At 44.5% G+C, this 22110-nt stretch overlaps 1 protein-coding gene across 1 annotated transcript in view; it reads right to left on the bottom strand.

Annotated features, from left to right (window-relative positions):
- Positions 1-22110, bottom strand: part of cubn (cubilin (intrinsic factor-cobalamin receptor)) — a 70492-nt gene extending 48382 nt beyond the window's left edge. Inside the window, exons 1-22 of the mRNA XM_069151214.1 lie at positions 21992-22110; positions 21666-21795; positions 18689-18784; positions 16312-16350; positions 16132-16233; positions 14976-15079; positions 14433-14559; positions 14189-14354; positions 13591-13722; positions 9302-9397; positions 9060-9184; positions 7909-8101; positions 6897-7015; positions 6479-6713; positions 6155-6336; positions 5030-5192; positions 4197-4387; positions 3313-3469; positions 2829-3004; positions 1984-2149; positions 1595-1820; positions 1073-1203 (exon numbers count right to left, since the gene is read on the bottom strand). Of these exons, the coding sequence (XP_069007315.1) occupies positions 1073-1203; positions 1595-1820; positions 1984-2149; positions 2829-3004; positions 3313-3469; positions 4197-4387; positions 5030-5192; positions 6155-6336; positions 6479-6713; positions 6897-7015; positions 7909-8101; positions 9060-9184; positions 9302-9397; positions 13591-13722; positions 14189-14354; positions 14433-14559; positions 14976-15079; positions 16132-16233; positions 16312-16350; positions 18689-18784; positions 21666-21795; positions 21992-22110 (3175 nt within the window). The remainder of the gene's footprint in view (positions 1-1072; positions 1204-1594; positions 1821-1983; positions 2150-2828; positions 3005-3312; positions 3470-4196; positions 4388-5029; positions 5193-6154; positions 6337-6478; positions 6714-6896; positions 7016-7908; positions 8102-9059; positions 9185-9301; positions 9398-13590; positions 13723-14188; positions 14355-14432; positions 14560-14975; positions 15080-16131; positions 16234-16311; positions 16351-18688; positions 18785-21665; positions 21796-21991) is intronic.

The raw sequence follows: 22110 nt of genomic DNA, 5'->3' as shown, positions 1-22110 counted from the left end.
TCTGACACTCTTTGAATCTCACAATAACCTTTTAACTTTTTATATTTAATTTACTTTTCAATCTGTGGTGTCATTTACTTCCATTTAGAAAAACAGAGAAGAAGAAAAAAGGATTCTGTTTCCATCATTTACTTTTCTGTGACTGAAGAGAATTAAATTCTTGAAGTTTATTCTCAACAGTTCATCAGATCAGTTGTCTTCAGTAGGACTTTAAATATGATCCAGAAAAGTAAAATACAACTTAATTTCCAAAACATTTGGGACGATGTGTAAAATGTAAATAAAAACAGAAGGCGGCGGTGTTTCTGGATCATGTTTCTATCTGGTTTCTTCTTTGGAGAGTTTTAACATCATTTGTGGACGCAGCGATGAACTGTGTTCACAGACGATGGTTTTCACAAGTGTTCCTGAGCCCATGCAGTGATTTCCACTCCAGAATAGTGGGTTTTTAATGCAGTGCTGCCTGAGGGCCCGAAGATCACCACCATCCAATATTGGTTTCCAGCCTTGTCCCTTGTGTTCAGAGATTTCTCCAGATTCTCTGAATCTTTTAATGATATTATGAACCGTAGACGATGAAATCCACTAATTCTTTGTAGTTTTACGTTGAGGAACATTATTCTGAGATTGTTGAACTATTTTCCAACACAGTCTTTCAGAGTGGTGAACCTCTCCCCATCTTCACTGCTGAGACTCCGCCTCTCTGAAATCATATTTTTATACCCAATCATGTTACCGATCTGTTGCCATGGTAACCTGATTAGTTGACAGATGTTCCACCAGGTGTTGTATTTTTTTTTAGCGCTACACAACTTTTCCAGTCTTTTGTTGACCCTGTCCCAACATCTGAGACGTGTTGCTGCCACCAAATTCAAAATGAGCAGATATTTTTATAAAACGATAACATTTTTGACAGCTATCAGACAGTTAATATTAACCTAAATATTCTCATTCATGTCTACAAGGTGTTTTATTACGTTGATGCTTCCATCAAGTGAGGTCTTCTTTAATGAAAGTTCCTCAGCGGTCTCAAACCGGTTCGGTAGAACCTGAGAAGCAGTCTGTTGTGTACCTGTGGTGGCGTTGAAGGAGACGTAGTTGGCAGAGAAGCCTTCAGTGGACAGACTGGAGTCGGTCACAAACAGCAGGGTCAGCTGGTTGTCAGTGCTCGTGATGGACGGAGGCATTGAATGGCCACAGTACCTGCACGTAACAACCACAACACACACTGTGGATATACTGATAGATGTATGTTTATCTGTATGTTGAGTGAAGGAATCGTCCCAACAGAATAAACCTACAGCCGGTTGGTCTCAATGCTTCTCACACACTTTCTTTGATCTGGAACGTGTCCCTAATGTTTAAGATGTGGAGCCAGAAGGTCGTGAACACTGCAGACTGTTGATCCTTCTTCAAATGAATAATACAGTATTTATAGTCATTACAGAGGGAGAGACCATAATGAAGGATGTCATATGTAGAGGAAACTCTAGAGGCTGATGAGACCTGCAGCTTCACAAACAGACAAATCACAGTGTGTGTGTGTGTGTGTGTGTGTGTGTGTGTGTGTGTGTGTGTGTGTGTGTGTGTGTACCTGCCGACCTTGTTCCCAGTCTGCACAGTGCCATTGTCATACACCTCCAGGTAATCATAGTTGCAGTTAATATGGTATTCCAGGTTGAAGGAGTCAAACGAGAGCCGGATCAGGTAGCCGGGGGCAACAGCTATGGACCAGGTACAATTGGCCCCGTGTGGATAGCTGGTGGGGTGGCCGGGGCTGGTGATGGAGCCTGAAGGACTGGTGAGGGTGTCACCGCAGCCTGGCACAGAGGAAACACATCAAGAGAGACCAACAGACCTTCACAAAGCTTAAAATCAGCTAAAGATAGAAGTTTAAAAGATGAAATGAATTTGATTTATTTGTTAAAAGTAGTAGGTAGAGTTTCTGAACACAAGTAAATGATGTAATAACGCCTCTCTCACCCTGTAAAGCAGAGCCGTAGGCTGCTTCGAAGCCGAGGTTGCTGATGGAGGAGTCGGTCCTGAAGCGGACGTACATGGACCTCTGAGAGGACTGGAGCAGCGGGGGAACCTCAGCACCACAGAACGTCCCCAGCAGAGGAGAGCTCAGCGTGGACCCGTCCCTCACCTGGCAAAAGGACACGACATGAAAGGACTGGGACAGGACTGGATCCTCTGTGAAACTGTCCCAAACGGATTTATTACAAATCTTTTCATAATCTAGATAAATAAAAACACGGATCTGTCACATGGAAAACACGAAGCACATTTATTACAATATTAAATCCATACATTTAGAATCTGGAGTTTCAGATTAGGTGCCAACAACACCCCAAAATGTCCTGACAGAACCTGCAGTTAACAACTTTTCTATCTAAACTTTAGCTTGCTGATGAACCAGCAACACCAAAGGGTGCAATTCACCTGTCGGTCCACTAGAGGACGGCGTGGCACTGTGACGCAATCGAGCGTGAAAAGTACACGCACAGTTGGTCAGGGTCGAAGGAGGTGAAACAGGACAGTGATAGTGCTCTGGACTGACAGGTGTTCGGTCCCAGAGACTGTAGGACGCCAGAGACAGCTCTATAGAAGAAGCTGACACCACCTCAGATATCACAGAGCCTGAAGACACCAGGAGCTCATCTCTAAACCTTCAAACAGGATAATGAACAAATCCACGAGGAACAGCTCCAAAAGAAGATCAGACTGTTGTAGATATGACTCCTCATCAGATTTTATATCGTTTGATCAGTTTTTATATTTATTTATAGTATAAATATGTGTGAAGTGGTTGAACTGTAATTTACCTCAACGAAGTCAAAGTGGCAGGAGCCTCCCTCGACGTCGAAGGACAGGAAGTTAAGGGTGACCACATATCCCTCCGGCTGGTTAATGATCCACTGGCAGACCTTGTTGTGGGGGTAGGCGTTGGGGTGGTAGGGAGACTGGAACTGGCCGGTCCCAGATAAGGTGCCTCCGCAGGCTGCAGACACAGAAGGGTTCTAGTTGTTCTAGGGGGAACCGGTACTGAATCTTTAAACCATCTGTCTCATTGAGTCTCTGTATCATTTCATTGCTCCTGTAATAATCCTACCTCACAGAGTTTAACATACTCAACATGTTTTTATGCATCTTATCTTCATGTACTTTCTGAACAGTGAGTTTTTCATCCTTTTCATGAGCTGCCAACTGTAAAAAGGCATAATTTCCCTGAACAGGTACAACACATGACAAAACATAACCGACCATGTGACACAAGCATGGTGTCACGTGACGTGTGTGAAACCTCACCGACAGTGTAGACGGCCCTGAAACCAGCTCGACTGACTGAGCTGTCGGACCTGAAGCGGATCCAGAGTGAGTTGGAGGAGGACAGGATGGCAGCGGGTAGGGAGCTCCCACAGTACCTCCCTATCAGAGGGTCCGTCTCCCTGCTCCCATCACGAACCTGGAAACACAGGATGAGGAGGATGAGGGAGGAAGCAGGGAGAACATTCATCCTCATCTCCACACTGCGACTTCCTTCTACCACGTTGTTGCTTATTTCAGACAGTCAGACGGAGTCCTGGGACTGTAAGTGCGTGACTATCCGTGGTGTTACGGTACGGGTGCTCGGAGCGACCAAAAAGGACCAAAAGAGACCCGACTTCACCAAATGGGTCATTTAATAGATCTAGAACAAGTAGAAACTACATTATATTACATGTTATATGAAACTCTATTTTAATTATATGTTCTCATTGAGGAGGTGGAGTGATATTTGTAGTGATGATCAGGGTGTGTTGTCATGGTGATTTGTTCCAAATGCTCAGTTGACCAGTCAGATCTACTTGTTGTATAATCATGGTGAGTGTACATAATACAAGTGGCAACACCTGTAGCCTCAAAATATTTGAAATGCATGACAAACATTTCACTGATGAAAGCTGGACTCAGATATTTCAGGTTTTGTTCACTAAAAATATGAAATAAATTTACCAAAAAGCCGTAAAACTGAATGAAAATGTCGACATTAAAGAGGAGGAGGAGACTGGAAGTGTTTTTGAAAGAGGAAATTATTGAGTTGTCAATGTGCTGTAGAGTTTGTAAGAGAAGAGGTTGCAGTGTTCAGTGTTATTCATGAACTTTAAGGAATTATTATTATTTATTATTTGTGGGTCATAAAGACGTCTTACCTCCACATAGTCAAACGTGCAGCTGCTGTGGGTCTCCAGGTCGATGTCAGTGAAGTTGAGGGACACCTTCTCACCCGCAGGCAACCGGATCAAGTAGATGCACTGGCGGTCGTGGGCGTAGTTGTTGGGCCAGTTGGGGGAGATGATGATGCCCTCACTGGCTGTGAAGGTTCCACCGCAGCCTGGGTCACCTGAGACCAAACACAGCGCAGTCATCAGCTCCTGTGAGGACCATCACATACAGCAGGATGATGACTGGACAGGAAACAACTGTTCCACTGACGTATTCAAAGGGGCAGGAAACTTATTTAGAATTACATTTTGACATTTTGTTGAGTTTTGAAGGCTACACAGACATTAAAGAACAAGATAAAGGAGAGTTGTTCATTGGGAGCTTTGTGAAAAAGATTCCAGCTCTTATTCAGCAGCACTGAATGCTGTCAGGAAGAACATGTGATGTAACGGTGCTGTGAAGGGCCGAGCACTGCAACCCAGGAAACAAGGTGGCAGCACGGGACCGGCTCAACACCTGTTACACCTGTTACATGATCAGAAAATAGGTTTTAATATGTCCCATAAACAAAATAGATCACACCAATTGAAACATACGGAAACATAGAGCATTACCCAGAATGCCTTCTGAGGCTGTCCTGGACTACAACTGAACACCTCTAGCATCATGTACAGAGGTGACTGAGGACATAAATCCAAACAGAGTTAATGCAGGTGACGGTGATGTCATGAAGTGGGTAGAATAAAGGCGTGTCCAGCCTGAACAGCTGCTTCACTTCCTCTCATATAAAAGCTCCTCGCCGGCCTCGGAGGTTTCTTACTTGGTGATGTTGTGTATGTGACGTGGAAGCCTCGGTCGGAGACGCTGAAGTCAGAGTGGAAGTGGAGCCACGCGGCCGGGCCGGTGGTCTGCAGGGGGGGCGGGGACGCAGTGCTGCAGTACTTCCCCAGAACCGGGTCTTCGGGCAGGAGACCGTCCCGGATCTACGACGTTCAGACACACGAGACAAAGAGCAGCGGGAGCTGTGAGGCCGGTTCACAGCAAGAACAGCTGATATGTCATGTTTTCAACACTCTTTGTTCAGACTGCAGGCAAATCCCACTTTCTTCTCAAATCGCACCTTCAGGAGCGACTGTCTGCTCTGCGTGTCCTGACATCACACACCTATCTGCATGGGTTACCGTGGTAACGATGTACCTGCAGCTACGAACCAGTATTACTGTCAGGATGATTTGGGTTCGGTCCATTCACAAACGTGTGTCGCCTCCGATCCGTGGACTGTTTTTGTATTTAGTGAAGTGTTTTTGCGTTTGACCCTCAGGGCCACCGTAGTGCGTTCACACAGTCAGTACAGACACATGCAGTACACTACAAGATGCTCTCACAACGCTGCAGCAAAGAAGTGTGAAACTTGGGACACTTTCCACCCTAAACGGTCGCAATCTCGGTTCTGTAGAGGAAGGGGCGGGGCCTCCGATGTTAAGGATTTTCAAATTAAAAGCGTGTGAGGAAGCTGCAGCTGTTCCTGAACACAAAGTGTTTCTTCTCCACTGCTGCTGCTGGACAGAAGAATCGGTGTGTTTATTGAGTGTTAAACAGAAAACACAAAAACACACTGAATTCTGGGTAAAATAATTAAAGCTGCAGATATTTTAGAGGGTGATGTGAACACATCACATGATGAGGTCATTTCCTGTCAGTGGTGTGATTTGAAACAACACTGCTTCCTGTACTACACAGTGAGAGTCCTGACATGTTAGAGTACTGAGGGAAGGATGGAAGAGAGACACATCTAACTGCAGCCTCAGTTTAATGCTCCAGCTGTGAGAAATTCATGATGTTTGTAATTTAAACCCTGAACCGTCTGGACCGATCGCTGCGTTGGGAATATTTCAGTGTTCTTATCTTATTTTGAAAGGACACTGGGATGTGTTGTGTTTATCACCTCCAGGAAGTCGTAGTTGCAGTCAGGATGCTGTTCCAGACTCAGAGTCCCGAATGCGAAGGTGATGAGGAGGCCGGGCTGCACCGCCAGCCTCCAGTAGCAGTCCCGACTGGGCGGGTAGTTTCCAGGGTAACCAGGTGAGTTAATGCTGCCGTAGGGGGCTGTTAGTTCTCCTCCACACACTGAGGTGAACAAAGGAAAAAGGTCCTTGAGAAGATTGTTTCTGTTTGTAACAGTGAGGTGTGCTCTTTCGAAACTTCTCTTCATTGTGAGCATCGTGACCGTTTTGTTGATGAACACTCGAGACGACTCTTCTGGACCTACCTGGGACCTGAGACTGCCAGGTGACCGTGAAGCCGTCCCCGTTGACCGTCTGGTCGGAGCGGAACCAAAAGTACAGAGAGTTGTGGGAGCTGAAGAGCTCCTGCGGGTTATTTTGGCCACAGTATTTCCCGATCATGAAGGCGGAGGCGCTGTCCCCGTCGTGGATCTGGAGGAAGTCGTAGTTGCAGTTGGCGCTGCTCTCCAGGTGAAAGAAGGGAAACGTGATCCTCAGGATCTGAAGAGAGAGACGAGAACTACAGGCTTCATCCTCTCATTTAACAGGAATCGAATTCATTCATGCTGACGATGCTCAATTTCTCTCTTCGCTTGTTGTTTTGGTGTCACTTCCTGTTGGTCGCATTCAACAACCCGAGAACAGGTAGAACGTAAGTGACAGGAGAAGCAGTGAGCCGCTGACCTGATCTGGGTCGGTGCGGATCACCCAGGCACAGCTGGCCTGGTGGTCGTACTGGTCGTGACCCGGCGTGTTGGGAAAACTGAAGGAGCCGGCCGGACCCGTCAGAACACCTCCACACTCTGCAACAAGAACACTCATCACACCTGCTGCAAATTAAACCCAGTATATACAGATACACTCACCGGCCACTTTATTAGGTACACCTGTTCAACTGCTCGTTAACGCACATATCTGATCAGCCAATCACAAGGCAGCAGCTCAATGCATTGAGGCATGAAGACACGAGCTGATGAAGGTCAAACGGAGCATCAGAACAGGAAGAAAGGTGATTTCAGTGATTTGAAGGTGGCAGGTTGTTGGAGCCAGACGGGCTGGTCTGAGTAACTAACTAACTAACTGATGATCTACTGGGATTTTCACCAACAACCATCTCTAGCTTTTTCTTGTCCCACTTTGGGTCCTTCGTACCAGCTGAGCATCATTTAAACACCACAGCCTACCTGAGTATTGCTGCTGACCGTGTCCGTCCCTTAATGTCCTCAGTGGACCGTCTTCTGATGGCTGCTTCCAGCAGGATAACGCACCACGTCACAAAGATCAAATCATCTCAAACTGGTTTCTGGAACATGACGATGAGTTCACTGGACTCCAACGGCCTCCACGGTCACCACATCTACATCCATGTATATATACATATATATATATGTACATATGTATATATATATATATATATATATATACATATGTACATATATATATATGTACATACATATAACGAGCGCTAGAACGAGTATTGGAACGAGTGCTTATTGGACATATTGTTTCCTTTCTATCATCTCCAACCGGTCTGACCATTCTCCTCTGACCTCTGACCTCTGACCTCTGACCTCTGGCATCAACGAGGCACAGAGAACTGCAGCTCACTGGATATTTTCTCTTTTGGGGGCCGTTATCCACCCGTCTCGAACACTAACTCCACCCGGTCCCTCCCCGTCCTCCCGTCCTGCTGTACCTTGCTGTGCGGTCTGGCAGACCGGGCCGGTCCACTGGGCGGTGCAGGTGCATGTGAACCCGTTGACTCCGTCGGTGCAGGTTCCTCCGTTCCGACAGGGGTTGCTGGAGCACTCGTCGGTGTTCTGGTCACAGTTGACTCCCTGCCAGCCGGAGATGCAGTTGCAGATGTAGCCGGGAGCTGAGGTGGTGCCCTGAGATGACAGTCACAACGCACATCATGAATGTGATGTTACCAACTCCGGGTCCTCGGGGACTTTCAAAGACTCTGGCCGAGGTTTCACCAACAGAAATGAATGTGAACCAGAGCAACTGTTGTCTCTTTTCCATCCAGTTACATTTTAGATTCGTACATCCAGTCGTCTGCTGTGAAACTAAACTGGAAACCTTTGCTGGAATTTGTTTACCAGAGAAAAACCTTTTAAAATATCCTTTAAATTACAAGTTAAACATGCTGCAGAGAATCTGGACACACACACACTCACACACACACTCACACACACACTCACACAGACAGACACACACACACACACTCACACACACACTCACACACACACTCACACAGACAGACACACACACACACACTCACACACACACTCACACACACACACACACACACACTCACACACACACACACACACACACACACACACACACACTCACACACACACTCACACACACACTCACACACACACACACACACTCACACACACACTCACACACACACACACACACACACACACACACACACACACACACACACACACACACACACACACACACACACACACTCTCACACACACACACACACACACACACACACACACACACTCACACACACACTCACACACACACACACACACACACACACACTCACACACACACACACACACACACACACACACACACACACACACACTCACACACACACTCACACACACACACTCACACACACTCACACACACACACACACACACACACAGACACACACACACACAGACAGACACACTCACACACACACACTCACACACACACTCACACACACACTCACACTCACACACACACTCACACACTCACCACACACTCACTCACTCACACACACACACTCACACACACACACACACACACACACACACACACACACACACTCACTACACACTGTCCATGGACACAGGGGTTGTTGGTCTGACAGATGTTGCTGGTCTCGGTGCAGCCAGTCGGCCCGTAACCGTTCCCTGTGTATCCGGGTGGGCAGGTGCACACAGGGAGGGTGGAGCCTGGTGGAGGTGGGCGACAAGAAGACTTGCTCAGGTCACTGCACATTGGCACTTTGATTCATTCGTTACTTTATTGCCGACCCGGCTGGTGAATAAAATGCTGCAGGTGTGTTTTACCTGTGCTGGAGGAGCAGGTAGCTGACGGGTAGCAGCCTCCGTTGTTGGTAGCGCAGATGTTGCTCTGTGTGCACGTTCTTCCGTCGCCTTCATAACCTGCACAAACACAAGAGTGGTCTGTAAAATCAGCCAGCTGTTTGTATTTAAACTGCTCAGGACTAATACATAATAATATAATACATAAATCATGTTTGTCTTGGCCTCCAGTAAAACTGTGAGGAACCTTGGAGTCATCTTTGATGAGGATTTGTCCTTTAGACACCATATAAAGCAAATCTCCAGAACTGCCTTCTTTCATCTACGTAATATTAATAAAATCAGGAAAATCCTTCCTCAGTGTGACGCAGAAAAACTCATTCATGCGTTTGTTACTTCTAGACTAGATTATTGTAATTCCTTGTTGTTAGGATGTCCAAATTACTCATTAAAAACCTGCAGCTGATCCAAAATGCTGCAGCAAGAGTACTGATGGGATTTATCAAGAGAGATCATATTTCTCCAGTTTTATCTTCTCTTCACTGGCTTCCTGTGAAATCAAGAATAGAATTTAAAGTTCTCTTGATGACTTACAAAGCTCTACATGACCAGGCTCCATCATATCTTAGAGATCTTATAGAACCATATAATCCTAGCAGAGCACTTCTCTCTCAGTACGCTGGTCTACTTGTGGTTCCTGGAGTTTCCAGAAGTAGAATGGGAGGCGGAGCTTCAGTTTTCAGGCTCCTCCCCTGTGGAACCAGCTCCCAGTTTGTGTTGGAGGGGCAGAAACCCTCTCTAGCTTTAAGATTAGACTCAAAACGTTCCTTCTTGATAAAGCCTATAGTTAGGGCTGGCTCAGGTAGACCTGAACCAACCCTTAGTTATGCTGTTATAGGCCGAGGCTGCTGGAGGACCTCGTTACATGCTGAGCTTCTTTTCTTTCCTCCTACTCTTTAACTGACTCATACCTCACCATCTTCTTCTCTCCCATAGTTTCTTCTTATTATCTGTTGTCTCCATTCAGTTCCTTCACTCGTGTAGTTTCTGTTCTTTCTTTTCCAGATGTCCCGTCATGGAGCTGCATGTCTCTGCTCTGTGATTGTTGTCTCCACCAACAGTTCTTCTCTTCTATCTCTATGCTGTCCTTTTCTCTCTCTGCTCTCCTCTCACCCCAACTGGTCGAGGCAGAGGCTCCGCCCACCTCTGATCCTGGTTCTGTTAACAGATGCTCCGCCCACCTCTGATCCCGGTTCTGTTAACAGATGCTCCGCCCCCCTCTGAGTCTGGTTCTGTTAACAGATGCTCCGCCCACCTCTGATCCTGGTTCTGTTAACAGATGCTCCGCCCACCTCTGATCCTGGTTCTGTTAACAGATGCTCCGCCCACCTCTGATCCCGGTTCTGTTAACAGATGCTCCGCCCACCTCTGATCCCGGTTCTGTTAACAGATGCTCCGCCCACCTCTGAGCCTGGTTCTGTTAACAGATGCTCCGCCCACCTCTGATCCCGGTTCTGTTAACAGATGCTCCGCCCACCTCTGAGTCTGGTTCTGTTAACAGATGCTCCGCCCACCTCTGAGCCCGGTTCTGTTAACAGATGCTCCGCCCACCTCTGATCCTGGTTCTGTTAACAGATGCTCCGCCCACCTCTGAGCCCGGTTCTGTTAACAGATGCTCCGCCCACCTCTGAGTCCGGTTCTGTTAACAGATGCTCCGCCCACCTCTGAGCCTGGTTCTGTTAACAGATGCTCCGCCCACCTCTGAGCCCGGTTCTGTTAACAGATGCTCCGCCCACCTCTGATCCCGGTTCTGTTAACAGATGCTCCGCCCACCTCTGAGCCCGGTTCTGTTAACAGATGCTCCGCCCACCTTTGATCCTGGTTCTGTTAACAGATGCTCCGCCCACCTCTGATCCCGGTTCTGTTAACAGATGCTCCGCCCACCTCTGAGCCCAGTTCTGTTAACAGATGCTCCGCCCACCTCTGATCCTGGTTCTGTTAACAGATGTTCTCCACCTCTGATCCTGGTTCTGTTAACAGATGCTCCGCCCACCTCTGAGCCCGGTTCTGTTAACAGATGCTCCGCCCACCTCTGAGCCTGGTTCTGTTAACAGATGCTCCGCCCACCTCTGAGCCCGGTTCTGTTAACAGATGCTCCGCCCACCTGTGAGTCTGGTTCTGTTAACAGATGCTCCGCCCACCTCTGAGCCCGGTTCTGTTAACAGATGCTCCGCCCACCTTTGATCCTGGTTCTGTTAACAGATGCTCCGCCCACCTCTGATCCCGGTTCTGTTAACAGATGCTCCGCCCACCTGTGAGTCTGGTTCTGTTAACAGATGCTCCGCCCACCTCTGAGCCCGGTTCTGTTAACAGATGCTCCGCCCACCTCTGAGCCCGGTTCTGTTAACAGATGCTCCGCCCACCTCTGATCCTGGTTCTGTTAACAGATGTTCTCCACCTCTGATCCTGGTTCTGTTAACAGATGCTCCGCCCACCTCTGAGCCCGGTTCTGTTAACAGATGCTCCGCCCACCTCTGAGCCTGGTTCTGTTAACAGATGCTCCGCCCACCTCTGAGCCCGGTTCTGTTAACAGATGCTCCGCCCACCTCTGATCCCGGTTCTGTTAACAGATGCTCCGCCCACCTGTGAGTCTGGTTCTGTTAACAGATGCTCCGCCCACCTCTGAGCCCGGTTCTGTTAACAGATGCTCCGCCCACCTTTGATCCTGGTTCTGTTAACAGATGCTCCGCCCACCTCTGATCCCGGTTCTGTTAACAGATGCTCCGCCCACCTGTGAGTCTGGTTCTGTTAACAGATGCTCCGCCCACCTCTGAGCCCGGTTCTGTTAACAGATGCTCCGCCCACCTCTGAGCCCGGTTCTGTTAACAGATGCTCCGCCCACCTCTGATCCTGGTTCTGTTAACAGATGTTCTCCACCTCTGATCCTGGTTCTGTGAACAGATGCTCCGCCCACCTCTGATCCTGGTTCTGTTAACAGATGCTCTGCCCACCTCTGATCCTGGTTCTGTTAACAGATGCTCCGCCCACCTCTGATCCTGGTTCTGTTAACAGATGCTCCGCCCACCTCTGATCCTGGTTCTGTTAACAGATGCTCTGCCCACCTCTGATCCTGGTTCTGTCGGAGGTTTCTTCTTGTTAAAGGGAGTTTTTCTTCCCTCTGTTGGAGGTTTTTCTCCCTTAAAGAGTTTTTCCCTCCTAGCTTATGTGGGAATTGTTGAATTGATGAATTATTGAATTGTTGAATTGTTGAATTGTTGGTTTCTCTGTATAATATTGTAAAGTTCTGCTGTAAAGACTTTAATGTGTTAAGTACCATGAAATAACCTGTGTTGTGATTTGGCACTATATAAATAAAGTTGAATTGAATTGAATTGAATAAATCAAGAACGCATAATGAGGCAGATACACACTCATTGTTCATAATGACACGGGGATATGAAGAAGTGTGTTTTTATGTTTTTATTGTCTTGTGTGTTTATTCTCAGCCTCCTCTCTACCCACGCTGAAGGGCGGACCAATCACAGACCAGTGTCGGTGGTTAACTGTGTTTGTCCCGCCCCTTCATCACTGTGATTGGACAGCTGGTGACAGTGACGAGCGCAACTCTCTGTGACCAGAAAAAACCTGAACGTTCAGCGTTGAGCGCAGAATAAACTCTCAGCACCTCGTGGAGCTGCTGGTGTTCATTAAAACAATTTAAAAAATATGCTGAACTCAGGAAAAAAAACCTTTGGTGGACGCGGTAGGTAGCTGTAGCGGTGGCAGTCGGCCTGTCTCGGCGCGAGCTGATTGGTTAAAATGAACCCGAGGTGTACGCCCACTAGGATGGAACGACTGCAAACGATTGGATAAGCAGGTCGTGTTTCTGCAGGCTGGATGACCTCAGATGATCTGTGAGTGTGTGGAGTCACAGGACACTCAGGTGAGCCGAGGCAGAAGCAGTTTCTTGCCTTCATCAGTTACATCAGACAAATATTTTCCAAAAAAGTTGGGACACTGTGTAAGAGTGGAATAGGAACAAAATGCAATGATTTGTGTTCTGCCCTCTGTTTGAGTGCATGTTCATTGGGAAATTGTGTATTTTTGAGTACAGCAGTGCCCCCTCCTGGTCACACATTAAACCTACAAACTCCTTTAAAACTAATGTTATCCAATCAGGACCAAGACTGTTTACTTGTGAGACAAAACCCCAAATAAAGAAACGAGAAAAATAAATCATCCAGGAATTAAAGAGTCCCTGTAATTTGTGCATAATTCACAGAAGTGTAGTTCTGTTAGTAACTGTGTCGTACCTGGAGGGCAGGGTCCGCAGTGGAAGGAGCCCATGGTGTTCAGGCACTGCACCATCGGAGCGGTGGAGCAGCCGGCGTTATTGGTCGAACACTCGTCCACATCCTGACAGCTGTAGCCGTTGCCATGCCAACCTGAGAAACATCAGTCTCTGACGTCACCGACTCTCTGCACACACTCTTCAATTGTTGAGTTTACACAAAACCACAAGAACAAATGTGATGGTAGTCTTTGCTTTTGAGGGGTTGAAGAGCAGCAGCGCAACAGGCTGGAAGAACTGGTGAAGCTGAGCGGCTCAACGAGGCTTTGAAACATATTTTAAGTTTCAAGTTGAGTTTCATCTTGAAATATCTTATTCTTGAAACAATTTCATTTGTTTTGGACCAATAACAGCGTTCCAGCAGCACTTTGAGCTAACTGCTACTGCTAGTGACTATTAAACATTCAGTACAGTGTGTAGTTCTCCCTGAGCAGGACAGCTGTTCACACCCATTCGAGTCATTCTCCAGAGGAACCCTGAGAGCCCTGATGGTCCTCTTCCTGTCCTGGAGATGCTCCTCCTGCTGATGTCAGAGGCATGAAGAAGCAGTGAGTGTTTACCAGCAGGACAGGCTCCGCAGTAGAAGGAGCCCTGCGTGTTGTGGCAGGAGACGGGAGGGTTGGTGGAGCACGGCTTGTTGGGAAGGTCACACTCATCCACGTCCACCGCGCAGGCCGGGTTCCCCCCCGACATCCAGCCGCTCTCACACACACACCGGTACGCAGGCTGTTTGGAGGGAACACGGGACGACGTGAACACCGGACAACGGAGGGAAGTCACACTGGAGCTGGACGATTGGTTTACCTGTCCGGGTGTGACGCGGTCTGCGTCGATGCATAGGCCATGAACACACAGGTCCTGTCCTGCAGTCCTGCAGTCATCGTAGCGCTGCGTGCAGAGAGCCCCGGACCACTCTGGAGAACAGGTGCACCTGCACACACACATGCTTCACATGAGATCAGGCTGGTCGCAGCAGGATGTCGCTGCCGTGTAGGGACACCATGACCTCCACGACCTCCACGACCTCCATGACCTCCACGACCTCCACGACCTCCATGACCTCCACGACCTCCACGACCTCCACGACCTCAACGACCTCCACGACCTCCACGACCACCATGACCACCATGACCACCATGACCTAAAGTAAACAGCGGAGCCCTCACTGCATGAGGTCATTTGATAAAGGACGATGTGACCTGGTGTCTTGCTGTAACTCCACCTCCGTCCATGAATCCTGCTGTGATAACGTCGGTGTCACTTCCTCTTCCCCACGCTGTCAAGTCTCTGTCAAGTTCACACCGAGAGGACGTCCTCCTTAAATGTGTTCGCGTCGGTCAGACTTACGTGAACGATCCGGGACTGTTGACGCAGGTCGCTCCATTCTGACAACCCTGATGGCTTCCTGCAAACACCTGACATTCATTTACATCTGTCACACAGTTAGGACCCTAACACACACACACACACACACACACACACACACACACACACACACACACACACACACACACACACACACACACACACAGAGAGAGAAGAGAGAAACACAAACATGTGGGTCAGAACGTGGTTCATATAAAAACGGTTGATGAGATCAAACTTGAATGATTCTAGTTTGCATCATTGAACAAGTTTAAAAAAAACGGGAACTGAAAAATGGTAAAATAAAAGTTTCCCAAACATTCAGAAAACATCTGAAGGATGTGAAGCAGGAGGGAAACACCCCGGGCTCAGGGGGTCATTCGGTTTTGGTAATATAATTAAATACAATGGAAATAAGTCCCTAAAACCTCATTTTAAACTGACATTTACATAAAAATATTACAGACCTCAAAGTGGGTCATGAATTTGTATTGATAATTCCTGGGCCTGTCTCAAGGAATTATGTGGATGAGTAATGTTTTTGCTCCAAACTATGGATTTATATCATTTTTTTTTCTTTGTACTGTTATGTGAATATTTATAACTGTGGTGCTTCCTTTTAAATAAGTATGTAATCAGATCTAAAACAAAAACAGCCTGAAGCCAAATAGCATGTAAGGACAGAAATAATAATAATAATAATAATAATAATAATAATAATAATAATATAGGTTTCTTTCGCTCAGGACTGAACCAATATCAGTAATATCAATAAGTATTAATCAATGCAAACAATTATCCAAAACGTAGCTCCGCCCCAGAGATGTGATTGGTCAACTAATCATTTGGAACAAATCACCATGACAACACACCCTGCTCATCACTCGAAATATCCCTCCACCTCCTCAATGGGAATATAGAATTAGAACTGAATTTCATATAATAAGTAATATAATGTAGTTTCTACTTGTTCTAGGTCTATTAAATGACCCATTAGTGAAGTCGGGTCCCTTTTGGTCCTTTTTGGTCGCTCCGAGCACCCGTACCGTAACACCACCGTCGTACCAATAATGACATTACAGCTCAATGAATACATATCCAGCTGGGACAAGCATCCCCATGATGTGACAGAACTCACCGCCCAGTTGCCGGGACACAAACACTGATATGAGTTCAGTAAGCTCAGACATGTCGCTCCGTTCTGACAGGGATTACTGCTGCAGGTTACCGTGGTGACGGTCTGGAGAAGAAACATGAAACGTGTGACAGTCTTCAACTGCAGCCATGACAACAAACACGTCTGAAATATCGGCCTCACCAACTCAAGTGCCGTCACTTTGTTCTCGAGGGTTGACACCTGAAAAACAGGAAAACAGAGGGATTCTGAAGAGCTTTGAAATAGTAGTTAATCAGTTCATTAGTAGTTAATCAGTTCATTAGTAGTTAATCAGTTCATTAGTAGTTAATCAGTTCATTAGTAGTTGATCAGTTCATTAGTAGTTAATCAGTCCATTAGTAGTTGATCAGTTCATTAGTAGTTAATCAGTTCATTAGTAGTTAATCAGTTCATTAGTAGTTAATCAGTTCATTAGTAGTTGATCAGTTCATTAGTAGTTAATCAGTCCATTAGTAGTTGATCAGTTCATTAGTAGTTAATCAGTTCATTAGTAGTTGATCAGTTCATTAGTAGTTAATCAGTTCATTAGTAGTTAATCAGTTCATTAGTAGTTAATCAGTTCATTAGTAGTTAACCAGTCCATTAGTAGTTAATCAGTTCATTAGTAGTTAATCAGTTCATTAGTAGTTAATCAGTCCATTAGTAGTTGATCAGTTCATTAGTAGTTAATCAGTTCATTAGTAGTTGATCAGTTCATTAGTAGTTGATCAGTTCATTAGTAGTTAATCAGTTCATTAGTAGTTAATCAGTTCATTAGTAGTTAACCAGTCCATTAGTAGTTAATCAGTTCATTAGTAGTTAACCAGTCCATTAGTAGTTAATCAGTTCATTAGCAGTTAATCAGTCCATTAGTAGTTGATCAGTTCATTAGTAGTTAATCAGTTCATTAGTAGTTAATCAGTTCATTAGTAGTTAATCAGTTCATTAGTAGTTGATCAGTTCATTAGTAATTAATCAGTTCATTAGTAGTTGATCAGTTCATTAGTAGTTAATCAGTCCATTAGTAGTTAATCAGTTCATTAGTAGTTAACCAGTTCATTAGTAGTTGATCAGTCCATTAGTAGTTGATCAGTTCATTAGTAGTTAATCAGTTCATTAGTAGTTAATCAGTTCATTAGTAGTTAACCAGTTCATTAGTAGTTAATCAGTCCATTAGTAGTTAATCAGTTCATTAGTAGTTAACCAGTTCATTAGTAGTTAATCAGTCCATTAGTAGTTGATCAGTTCATTAGTAGTTAATCAGTTCATTAGTAGTTAATAAGTTCATTAGTAGTTAATCAGTCCATTAGTAGTTGATCAGTTCATTAGTAGTTAATCAGTTCATTAGTAATTAATCAGTTCATTAGTAGTTGATCAGTTCATTAGTAGTTAATCAGTTCATTAGTAGTTAATCAGTCCATTAGTAGTTGATCAGTTCATTAGTAGTTAATCAGTTCATTAGTAGTTAATCAGTCCATTAGTAGTTGATCAGTTCATTAGTAGTTTATCAGTTCATTAGTAGTTAATCAGTTCATTAGTAGTTAATCAGTTCATTAGTAGTTGATCAGTTCATTAGTAGTTAATCAGTTCATTAGTAGTTAATCAGTCCATTAGTAGTTAATCAGTCCATTAGTAGTTAATCAGTTCATTAGTAGTTAACCAGTTCATTAGTAGTTAATCAGTCCATTAGTAGTTGATCAGTTCATTAGTAGTTAATCAGTTCATTAGTAGTTAATAAGTTCATTAGTAGTTAATCAGTCCATTAGTAGTTGATCAGTTCATTAGTAGTTAATCAGTTCATTAGTAATTAATCAGTTCATTAGTAGTTGATCAGTTCATTAGTAGTTAATCAGTTCATTAGTAGTTAATCAGTCCATTAGTAGTTGATCAGTTCATTAGTAGTTAATCAGTTCATTAGTAGTTAATCAGTCCATTAGTAGTTGATCAGTTCATTAGTAGTTTATCAGTTCATTAGTAGTTAATCAGTTCATTAGTAGTTAATCAGTTCATTAGTAGTTGATCAGTTCATTAGTAGTTAATCAGTTCATTAGTAGTTAATCAGTCCATTAGTAGTTAATCAGTTCATTAGTAGTTAACCAGTTCATTAGTAGTTAATCTGTTCATTAGTAGTTAATCAGTCCATTAGTAGTTAATCAGTCCATTAGTAGTTGATCAGTCCATTAGTAGTTGATCAGTTCATTAGTAGTTAATCAGTTCATTAGTAGTTAACCAGTTCATTAGTAGTTAATCAGTTCATTAGTAGTTAATCAGTCCATTAGTAGTTAATCAGTTCTTTAGTAGTTAATCAGTCCATTGGTAGTTAATCAATTGCATTAAAAATAATCACACACCACTTAAAGAAGAGAGAAGACGAGCAAATGAGCTGATGGAAGTAAATAAATTACAATGATGAACATTTTGTGCTGGTGATGTGAAAACGTGATTTCCATTGGGATTAACTGGTTGTTGTTTTTGAGCTTTATGAGTTTTACTTCTGACACATAAGATCTTCCTTCAACAGGAAGTAGCTTCCTGCTACCTTGGAGTCCAGCTGGTTCAGTCTGTTGGTGATCTCCGGGGGAACAGCGCCTCCTTGAGACTTAATGTTGTCAATGTCGTCTTTGTTGGTTCTGATCTGAAATCATACACAGACACTTCAAACCAACTCTCCCCTCCAAAGAGCTTTACATTAAACAACACAAAAATAACAACAAATAACAATAAATACAACTCCATGAAATAGAATAAACACCAAGGATAAAAACATACAAACATTACTCCAACTGGAAAGCAAGATTAAAGAGATATGTCTTTATTTTCCTTTTAAATATATATTAAACAGCTGAAGAACAAAATGACCTCGTAGAAATCAGAGCATCCTCGTCTGACTTTAAAAATATAATGTCAAACACATTAAACATAAACATTAAACCTGATCAAACATTATTCAGGTAATAATGTGTTTGACTCAACTCAATGTGTAGGTTGTTGTGAATTGTTTGGTTTACGTCACATAATTAATATGGTTCATGTTGCTTTGAGTAACACGTATGAGTTGAACCCCTGTGAAACCAGGAAGCTGCTGAAGAGCTGCTGCCTGATCTAATAAAAGCAGTTAAACTTCATGAGCATCCAGCGTCCTTCTGTCCAGGAGGACTTGCTGATGTCCCACACAGGACAAATGTTATGATGATGAGAACACTGAAGAAACAGGTCATCCAGTACAACGTCAAACTGTCCACATGACCTGAACCATATCAGCCAGCCCTACGAGGATCCTCTCTGAATACTTTACACAGGAAAATCTCTTTTTCTCCATCTTCTCCAAATCCAAAGCAGCTATGCTGATGATACCGAGCTGTATGAGCCTGCCTCAAACAGAAATAGTCTGAGCAGCTAACATGAACTGTGGGATTTTCATTTGATTAGCACATTAAACACAACAACACCTTTCAGTGTCGACATGATGAAGGGAAAATGCTCTCTTTTCTGACATACCATGAAACCAGATATGTTCACTCAGCTGACCGCTCTGAGAATAGAGTGTGAGGCTGAATGAATGTTTCAGTGTGGGCTGTCGGAATAAATCACCCAGCTTCCCTCAGCTCAACAATAACAAGAAATATAGCAACTTTTATTTTTTTGGTAAATACTTCTCTTCTTCTTGTGATGAAAACATTTTCTCTGAAGCTCATCTGGGGCTGTTCTATAAATAGTTTTCTAATAAATAATAAATTTAGCAATTCCTGACCAACCCATATCAATGTGAGGCTGAAATGAACAACCCGAGTACGGACACAGATCCTTTAGATGGTTTAATGGATACAGATAATGATGTACTCGCAGCTTGCTGCTCTCAGCTCCTTCTTGCACAACACTGTACATGATCCTATTTATTTCTTCTATTTGTATTCTATTTAACTGTTTGTACTTTTATTCTTTGATATTTCTTTAAATTGGATTTTGTAAATTTGTATTTTCTTGTTGAGGTTAGGGAAGACCAGCAAAGTAAGAATGTCATCCTCTTTTTATACGACAATAAAGTTGTGTTGTGTTCTCGCTGTTGGAGCTTCACCCCAGGAGGTCTGCTCTCCACAGGTCCTCCTGGGGGAGGTCTGCTCTCCACAGGTCCTCCTGGGGGAGGTCTGCTCTCCACAGGTCCTCCTGGGGGAGGTGAGGAGGTCGGGTGGTCGGACCACCGTGATGGATTTTGTCCTCTCTATTGCCTTTGTTGTAAATCTGCTGCTTTCCTGTCGTCATGTCGCTCCACCTGAGAAGAAGGATCCTCCTCAGTGCGTTTGTCCAACTTTCTTCCATTTTTTCTCATTACAACATTTTGGGGGACTTTTCCAAATCCAGGGTCTACAGACGGAGGGTGTTCAGACTGATCAGTAATATTCAGCTGTATCAATAAAATTGTACTTGACTTGTTGGGAATCTTTGGACATTACATATGTTATTATAATAAGATCAGTGAGGGAAGGCTCCGCAGCCCAGAAGATGTGAAATCCTCCACAGAATAAAAAAAACCTCAAAAGTATTTCAATTCCAGTTCAGCCTGTTCAGGAAGTTGAAAAAACTACAAATGTTTGTGATTTTCATCGCAGCACCACGACACGATCTGGACTTCAGATCCTTACAGAGACGGACACTAAAGGTTGCTCACTGTCACTGTGAGTTTGGAAACGATAAATTAAGTGTTTGTCTTTTTATGGCTCCTGGAGAGACCCGACAGAAAGTGGAGTCAGTGTCTGACGTGATTTATTTATTGGAATTATTTATAATTCTGTCAGAGAAAACTTGATATGATAAACACTGTTGATTGAGCTGATGTGTGTTAGGTGTTTGAACATTTCCACACGTGTACTGTTCTGATTAAACGGAGTACAGTTTGTAGCTCCAGTGCACGTAGCCTCTAATCTTCGGTCTTGCAGCATCTGCTTCCCAACTCGTTAATCATTCCCAGTCTCATATGAGCAGCAGCCTTCTGGTTGTGAAACGCTGATAAGGAGTCATAATGAGTCGGTTTACAGGAGCAGAGATTTCCAGGCTTTTTGGATAATTAGAATAATTAGTTTATTGTGGCCAAGTTAGTGATGTGCTAGAAATACAGTTTCAGTAAATGAAGCCAAACCTGACAGATTGGAACAGAAGCAGCAGAAAGTAAAGACTCTAAGAAAAGAAGAGACGTTAGCAGCTGTAACGGTCGGACAACAAACTGCTCACGTGTCTCTGCTCAGAAGGATTATATTGATTCTTTATTTTTTTTCTGTTGCATTTATTATGTTGCGTCATATGACAGCCTGCTATTATTGTGAAGTTATTGTCTGGAAAACACTCTTTTTTTGTTGTTACCATGACGTCCGTGATGAAATATAAACAGTCACAAAAAAATATATCTGCAATGAAATCATGGTCTTTTTCCACAATATAATGAATTTTTGTTGCGTGTCACGCGTGATCTTTGATATCTTCACACCTGCACTGACATCACGTTTGTTGGAAGTGAACCTCACCTGTCTCAGAAGCTGGGAGAGGTCTTCGTTGCCCACTTTGACGCGGCCTGATGCTGAGGGCTGGAAGCGGATCTCTTTATCGTCACCGGTTGTGAAGACGAGGTGGCCGTTATCCGACAGCATACGAGGTCTAGGAGGGGACATTCAACAGCTTTTTATCTGGAGGTCACTCAGAGTAACGGTCACAGGATGAGTTAAGGCGACACCGCTACAACCACTCGGGTCCTTTAAAAGACCTTTTCCTCTGCCCAGTTCAACCGTCGGCATGTAGAACAAAGCAACATGAGGTCCGTATTAGACATCCCTCTTCACAAAGCTCAACTCACTGGTCATTGCTGGGGCTCGTCCTGCTCTGTCTGGGAGCTGTGTCCTGTGGCTCTCCTTGCAGTCCTACCGGGAGGAAGGTGATGAAGAGCAGCCAGGAGAGCTGCAGTGTCCCGGCCAT

Source organism: Embiotoca jacksoni, unplaced genomic scaffold (assembly GCF_022577435.1).
Source record: "Embiotoca jacksoni isolate LCO1_2020_lvr unplaced genomic scaffold, fEmbJac1.0.p SCAF_17, whole genome shotgun sequence".
In the NCBI taxonomy this organism is placed as follows: domain Eukaryota; kingdom Metazoa; phylum Chordata; class Actinopteri; family Embiotocidae; genus Embiotoca; species Embiotoca jacksoni.
This window is presented reverse-complemented; position numbering and strand designations above follow the sequence as displayed.